The 8,493-nt window shown below is 42.7% G+C and overlaps 1 protein-coding gene across 1 annotated transcript in view; it reads right to left on the bottom strand.

Moving 5' to 3' along the window:
- Positions 1-563: 563 nt before the first annotated feature.
- The window catches only part of LOC311112436 (cholecystokinin receptor-like), a gene marked incomplete at both ends in the record, with an annotated part of 52,428 nt that continues 44,498 nt past the window's right edge, over positions 564-8,493 (bottom strand). The window contains 3 exons of the mRNA XM_084155566.1: positions 564-1,129; positions 1,547-1,674; positions 4,495-4,756. Coding sequence (XP_084011692.1) covers positions 564-1,129; positions 1,547-1,674; positions 4,495-4,756 — 956 coding nt within the window. The remainder of the gene's footprint in view (positions 1,130-1,546; positions 1,675-4,494; positions 4,757-8,493) is intronic.

The following is an 8,493-nucleotide window of genomic DNA, read 5'->3' as shown; positions in this document are numbered from 1 at the left end:
TCTCGTGACAGTTATATGGACTAACTCTTTGTGAAATAATAGGGGTTGACATTCCTCTGTCCCCCATACATACAACATCTGTGAGGCCCCTCAGTCAATACTTATCAAATCAAGGTGTATTAGTCTTTTATTTTTCATTCATCTTTAAAAAAGGTTAGACATTTTCTTCCACTTTGACATTATAGAGTGTTTTGTGTAGATCGTTGACAATTTTTTTTTCAATTAAATCCATTTTAATCCCACTATGTAACACAATAAAATGTGAAGAAATCCAAGGGGGGTGAATATTTATGATGCCCACTGTAGACCACAGGCACTTGATAGTCAATAAAGTATTCCACAAAGAGCATAAACACCTGCAGCTACTCATATAGGAGCGAACAAGCAAAGAAATGCACAAGCATTCTGTCAGTTGCCATCCTTGGTCACCTTGGTCACAACTACCTGTGTACCCACTGCTACAGCCCCCTGTGTTCCCCCTATACAGGGTCCATGTTAGGAAGAAGTCCTGATGAGACTGAGGCTGTCCTAATATGGACACCGTACCCCACATTTAAAAAGAATCAGTAGGTCCCCGCGGTGCTCACTGTGGTATAGCTTAACTTGGACATGGACGAAGGACCCATAGTCCCCGTCACTGTCATCTCATCATCCCTCCTCCCCCGGCGGCGCCGACAGCAGGGCGGGCGGCACTGGGCGAAGGTGGTGAGCAACGCCTTGCGGAAGCGTGTATTCATAAAACAATAGATAATGGGGTTGACGCACGCCGATGTGTAGCTCAACAGGTGGATGAACGAGATGGGTGCCCCCGAGAGGAGCCGGTGGGCTGAGCTGATGTGGAAAGCCTTCCACGTGTTGGCCGTGTACAGGGGCATCCAGCAGACAAAGAAGAGGACGGCAGTGACGACGAGCATGTGGATCACACGCTTCTTGGCCAAGAGTTTAGCCTCCGAGGTATTGCTACGAGGGTGCTCGGCGGACGCTCTGGGTTTGGGAGGGGCCGGGATAGGGGTGGTGAGGGTGGACAGCTCCATGGATGGTAGCTTCTTCGGCATCTGGATGTAGCAGCCGTCATCGTCTGTGTCGTTGTTGCTGGTGGTCACGGTGGTGTTTACGCCGTTCTTCAGTGCTGTGGAATGTACATGGAAGTGTGTAAGTGTGTCTAAATTGGGTGTAAGTGTGTAGGTGAGTGTAAGTGCGTAGGTTGAAGACAGAGTACATGACTAATAATAGCATGAGCAAAGAGTTGGTAACATAAGCCTGCACAGTGTGGAACATGCATTCACAAACAAATAGGCCTTATAAGAAAATAGTTACTGTATGAATGCAAAACCCTTACCCTGGCCCCAGCCTCATCGTTGCCTGTTTTAAAAACCCTAATCCCAGTTCTTGCCCTCATTGCTTCTGCCCAGCACAACCCTATTTCAAAACCCCAATCCCTAACCCAAAACCTCAACTTCACTTATATAACTTTCAATTTGTAACAAACAAATGAGATGTTCAATCAAATCCATGGCAGGAGATACATGTGGTGTAGGAGTCTCACCACTGCTCTCTCTGTTTTGGTCCAGCTCAAACTTCATCCCCCGGTACAGCTCTCTGGAGATGAGTCCATAGGCAATGATCATCACCACCCCAGGAATGACGAACAAGATTAAAAGCAACAGCATGTACCTGAGAAAGAGAGAGGGAAAGATGGAGAGAAAGAAAAAGAGGGAAAAGGAGAGAAATATGGAGGTAGAGAAAGAGGTAGAGAAAGAGGGAGAGACAGTGACAGGGAAGCCAGACAGGATGAAAAAAAGTGACTTTGATCATTGCGGTCATAACAGAAAACAGAATTATATTTCAATGGTGGTCATTAACATTTTTCCAATTATCTTTTCATCAAGCCTGATACTATCAATTTGGCCGTATACAAAAAAAGTACAAATCCACTATTGTTCCTTCCACACACTTTGATAATTAGTAGAGAGGAAGCCCTTATTTTGTGTTGTGTGAAATTCTAATGGGTGCGTGGGTGTTTTCCTCTGAACATCCTCCTTGGATGGTTCCTTTTTCATCTCCCATCAGCCTTTGCAGCAGGTTCTGATTCATTCATTAACGCAGCCTCTGATACTCAAAGCTTTTCATCAGTACTCTGTTTGATAGTGGGTCACACATCAGGGGTGGGGGGACAAAAGGTGACCAGAAGGAGGGACATACAGAGAGGAATAGAGGTTAGAGGTTTCGGTTAATCTTTTGTTTAGTCTTTGATCCTGATCCTCTATCGTCAGAGAAGAACATGGAAGGGGGCGAGGAACAGGTGCTACACTAATATTTCAGTTTCACATGATTTGTGACTCGTTTCAGGTAACTAGGCGTATGTCGCCTGTCACTACTTCACAGGAGAGTCATTTGAAAGTAAACTTTTTCATTTTTATCAAAATGCATTTTTTGGCAGAAATACCTTCTGGAACGTGAACTTTCATGTGCCTTAATAACAAACTTTTATCCCATCTGTAAATATGAATACAATTGTTAAATTACAAGCCTAGTTGGTTTAGCCATAGAAAAAGAAAGCAACCTTCCCGCTAGCCATGATTGGCTGAGATAATGAGTGGGCTGGACATGCGGAGAGATCGATTAAATTAAATTGTTGCCAGCAGCACAGTTGCAGTCACCAATGCTCTGAATAACATAAAAACAGCCTAACCAGCTCAACTAGGGCGAGTAAAATGGTCAGAGTGAGCTGTTCTCTCATTTGTGCCTGGAAGTAACTAGCAAGCTAGCCAACATTAGCTTGGGTGCTTGACTGCTGTTGTTAGTACAGAACGCTCGGATCAACCCTACTCCTCGGCCAGTGCGTCCAGTGTGTGCTCTGAACGCTCCGAGAGCGAAACGCTCTGAATTTACAAACAGACAATCTGACAACGCTCTGAGTTACGGTTGGGGCTATAGCTTAAGAGGGTGTGAACGATGCTGAATGTGTGTAGACAAAGTAGAGCTCTCCAGTGGGTGTATCAAAACATTCAAAGGTCATTTTCTCAAAGGTGAGGTTACTAGTTTAGCAACTTTCAAAGCTGAATTACTTTCCCATTGATCATCAACTGTAGTGTGTGATATACCATGTACAAATCCATGTAAAAATCACAATTTCAAATTTTGCTACGTAAGACCGAATCGAGCCAGTCGGTCACATTTGAGGATTCTTCATGGCCGGCACCATTAGTAGGCATAATCATAGTTACACACCCTGTATCATTAGCCAATTTGGGGAGTAGCCCGTAATGGATTCAAATAGTCCCTGTGACTGTCAGTCCAACACCTTAGCCATTACACCAAGAGGTTCGGACTCAAAGAGGTCACCAAAAGTACAAAAGCACCAAGGTCACAAGTTATGTTTCAATAGCATATTTTCTGAAGTATATTGTAGTAATTCAAAAATGATACGGATTATATTTTGTGTGCTTGTTGATGCTGTTAAGAGATATATCCCCAAAGGACTCTTACGGTTTCAAGGTATGCCTGGAAATCAAATCTCAGCAAGATTAGCAGTCTCTCTCTCTCTCTCTCTCTCTCTCTCTCTCTCTCTCTCTCTCTCTCTCTCTCTCTCTCTCTCTCTCTCTCTCTCTCTCTCTCTCTCTCTCTCTCTCTCTCTCTCTCTCTCTCTCTATCTCTCTCTCTCTCTCTCTCTCTCTCTCTCTCTCTCTCTGTCCTAATATGGACACCGTACCCCCCAGCCCCATTTAATGAGATTATTTAGTGTAAAAGATAAGAAGTACAGTCTGGAGGAGAGAGACGAGAGAGCTGTATTAGGCTGGGGAGAACCCCTGGAGAATCTCAATCTTTCTTTAATTGCTCTGCTCTACAGCCTGTTTAATGGGCAAATTGATGTTCTCTGTGCCCAAACTTAACAGCAACAGTTTCTACAGAAAAAGCCTTGCCTTGAACTGCAGATACTTGGGCAGTGGAGCTTTATTCAAGCTATATTACTAATCTTAGACCAGTGTTTAATAAACTGTTGGTCTTTAGAGTGGAATTACCTTCTAAAACTGCTTCTCTAGCCCTGAAGCAATGCAAACTAATCCGCCTACAAATATAATTGCTTTGCCTTAGATGTTGCTGTGGTGCTCCTAAATGTCCAGCTATGACGATTCTGTTCACAGTCTAGCAGGGGGAAGAGGGAGGACATTACTTTAGGGCAAATGTAATATCAGTGGAAATATAATGAAAATAGCATAAAATGCTTCATTGCTTCCCTAGCAGAAATGGAAAAAAAGTAACTATTTATTTTTAAACAAATATATTCATTAAAAACGAATCAGACATAAAAACAAACCGAACAAACCCAAGATACATTTTTGAACAAGGGACTGGCAATCTATGTTACCTTCTTTTGATGACTGCTTACTTTGAAACTACCACTCGAGAACTGACTTAATTAGTGTCAGGAAACTATCTAGGGGACCAGTTCTGACCACTGCACTAGAGTTCTCCAGTCAGAAACTCACTCACCATGTCTGTTCCACCCCACCACTTGGCCATTCCAGGCGGCACATGTGTCCTGTGGTTCGGTCGGGTTTGGGGAACGACTTGAGGTGGCTAAACACTGGGTAGGGCACCATGATGACTAACGACAACACCCAGATGGCGGCGACGACCCGGTAGGCGTGGGAACGAGTCTGCCACGCCCGCGACTTCAGCGGGTTGCAGATGGCGCTGTACCTCTCGATCGCTATGGCGACCAGGCTGAAGGTGGAGATGCTGACGGAGAGCCCTATGGAAACGCAGGGAAGGGGGAGGGGACAATAAGAGAGGGATTGCAATGACAGTATCAACAGTGGTCAGACATGGGTTCAAATAGTACTTGTTTTCTTTCTTTCTGTCTAGAGTGCCAGATGGACGGGGTTTTCACTTTTGGGACAATTCCAATGTCTCCATTGCGGAAGGCAAGTTCAATTAAGCATGGAAAACATATTTGAAAGAAAACAAATACTATATTAACAGGTCTAATAGTGGTACACACGTTCTATATATTTGAGCAGGCTTGCCACATCACAGAGATGCCCGTAGCCCACCACAAAAGTAAAGACAAATGATGAAGTATCTTTACCTTATCATTAAGTCAAGACATGAAGTGCATTACATTCCAGACAAATAGGCTCACACTGTTGGAATCACACCATTGTTGTGCTGGCCTGCTCAACGTTAGATCTCTAAAGTGCATTATAATACCCAAGGACACCCTTGCAATTTGGTTCAAACTTGAGTGAAAAGCCTTTAGTGAAAATCTCCAGCCCAAACTGTGTTTGCCTACATGAATATTCATGAAGCTGCACTGAGGGAGTGCGCTCAATCCGTCCGCAGTCAGACAAGGAGTCGGCAGTGAAGACAAATAGCATTAATAAAGGCATACTGTACCTGCACTAAACCGGCAGCCATTACCCACACCCTGAGACTCCCTCTAATATATTCCATCCACTAATCCTCCCTCAGAAAGAACCACAACTTCAATCCAAGACCCACCGTTAGTACTCATACACTATTTCACAATCACAGAAATGCTTTGTTTTCGCACTACATTTCTCTGATTAGCAGAAGGCTGCATCCACTGAGGCAATCATTTCATAAGCAACATTTATTTTGTTATTTTTTTGCACGCACAGACACACACACACACACACACACACACACACAGAACAGCAAATATGACCCGCTTGAGGTTTGGAAACCCCAGCTTTATACTGAGCACTCGGCAGTATATTTTCCTAAGCACTATAGGCAACGTGCACTCCATGCTAAGATGGTGGTCCTCTGTAGCTCAATTGGCAGAGCACGGCTCTTGTAACGCCAGGGTAGTGGGTTCGATCCCCGGGACCACCCATACGTAAAAATGTATGCGCACATGACTGTAAGTCGCTTTGGATAAAAGCGTCTGCTAAATGGCATATTATTATATTATATTATATGATAATAGAACTCTACTCTACCCCTCTGAAGTGAAGATTGTAAAGCTATGTGCTCTGTGCTCAAATAACATCTTAAATCAGCATACAGTACAATAGTATCGCTTTAATCTCTTACTGGGAACTAATTTAATTCTAGTCTAATGTTTAAAAAAAATTAATATATTTAACCTTTATTTAACTAGGCGAGTCAGTTAAGAACAAATACTTTTTTACAATGACGTCCTACCAAGAGCCAAAAGGCCTCCTGCGGGGATGGGGGCTGGGATTAAAAATAAAAATGTAGGACAAAACACACATCATGACGAGAGACACCACAACACTACATAAAGAGTGACCTAAGACAACAACACAGCATGGCAGCAACACATGACAACACAGCATGGTAGCAACACAACATGAGAACAACACGGTAGCATCACAACATGGCATTAGCACAACACGGTAGCAGCACAAACATGTTACAAACATTGTTGGGCACAGCCAACAGCACAAAGAGCAAAAAGGTAGAGACAATAAAACATCACGCGAAGCAGCCACAAGTGTCAGTAAGAGTGTCCATGATTGAGTCTTTCAATGATATCATGTCCCTACCCAGGAGCAAGCAACTTAATGTAAAGTGAAACCCAGTAGGGTATAACCTTTATAAGTACTATGTACTATAGTTACAATGTAACTACCTTTGGAGACAATAGGCTAACCAGGAGAAATTAGGAGACAGGAGAACATTAGGTTTAACCCTTTTAGTTACATTGTACAATGTAACAATCTTTAACAACCAACTCTGTAATTACAATGTTGTTTCAAGGGACATACATATATTTAAAATTTACTTACCCAGGAGCAAGCAACTTAATGTAAAATTAAGTGACATTTAATTACTTTGTAGTTACAATGTAACAACCTTTACAGACAGTAGGCTAACCTGGAGAAATAAGGAGACAGGAGAACATTTTTCAGTTTGACTTTTCTTTAATGGATTTGACAAAGATTCATATTCAAACCATTCAAATTCAATTCCCCATTTCAGACTCAAAGCAACAATTGTTTTAGTTATTAAAACATACTAACACAGGGTGGTGGTAAAGCTAGCTAAAAATAAGAAGACAGAAGAATGCTGGGAAGTCACCAGAAGGTGACATCACACTGAAATCTCACCTCTCACTCCCTGGAGCCAAAATGGAAGCCATATGCTATTTCTGCCTCTTAATTTGTCGTGTTTTTAAAGGTTTGTAATGTGCAAAAGAGCAATGTAAGTGTCAAAAATAGTTAAATAACATTGTAAACTAAATGTTTCATAAGTGCTATGTTGATTTAGCAACTTTTATTAACCGAAAAAGTGTTGACATTAGGATACCAGTGCCTAGCTTGCCATCTAGCTAGCAGTCGTAAGGACTGCCTTCTAGCAGTCGTAAGGACAAAGATTCAGCAGGAGGCAGGCAGGTAGAGGTGCAAATGAGTGTTCGATTCATTTACACAGCACTGGTGTTTCAAAGATGACGGTGATATTTACAAATATACAGTACCAATCAAAAGTTTGGACACACCTACTCATTCAAGGGTTTTTCTTTATTTTTACTATTTTCTACATTGTAGAATAATAGTGAAGACATCAAAACTATGAAATAACACATATGGAATCAGGTAGTAACCAAAAAAGTGTTAAACAAATCAAAATATATTTTATATTTGAGATTCTTCAAATAGCCACCCTTTGCCTTGATGGCAGCTTTGCACACTCTTGGCATTCTCTCAAACAGCTTCACCTGGAATGCTTTTCCAACAGTCTTGAAGGAGTTCCCACATATGCTGAGCACTTTTTGGCTGCGTTTCCTTCACTCTGCCATCCGACTCATCCCAAACCATCTCAATTGGGTTGAGATCGGGGGATTGTGGAGGCCAGGTCATCTGATGCAGCACTCCATCACTCTCCTTCTTGGTAAAATAGCCCTTACACAGCCTGGAGGTGTGTTGGGTCATTGTCATGTTGAAAAACAGATGGGATGGCGTATCGCTGCAGAATGCTGTGGTAGCCATGCTGAATTGTGTGCCTTGAATTCTAAATACATCACAGACAGTGTCACCAGCAAAGCACCCCCACACCATAACACCTCCTCCTCCATGCTTTACGGTGGGAACTACACATGCAGAGATCATCCATTCACCCACAAAGACACGGTGGTTGGAACCAAAAATCTCAAATTTGGACTCCAGACCAAAGGACACATTTCCACCAGTCTAATGTCCATTGCTCGTGTTTCTTGGCCCAAGCAGGTCTCTTCTTTGTATTGGTGTCCTTTAGTATTAGTTTCTGTGGAGCAATTTGACCATGAAGGCTTGATTCACACAGTCCCCTCTGAACAGTTGATGTTGAGATGTGTCTGTGACTTGAACTCTGTGAAGCATTTATTTGGGCTGCAATTTCTGAGGCTGGTAACTCTAATTAACTTATCTTCTGCAGCAGAGCTAACTTTGGGTCTTACATTCCTGTGGCGGTCCTCGTGAGAGGCAGTTTCATCATTGCGCTTGATGGTTTTTGCGACTTTCA

Source organism: Coregonus lavaretus (genome assembly GCF_964263955.1).
Source record: "Coregonus lavaretus genome assembly, chromosome: 38".
In the NCBI taxonomy this organism is placed as follows: Eukaryota; Metazoa; Chordata; class Actinopteri; order Salmoniformes; family Salmonidae; genus Coregonus; species Coregonus lavaretus.
The sequence above is the reverse complement of the archived record's forward strand: the minus strand, read 5'-3'. Positions and strand labels throughout refer to the sequence as shown.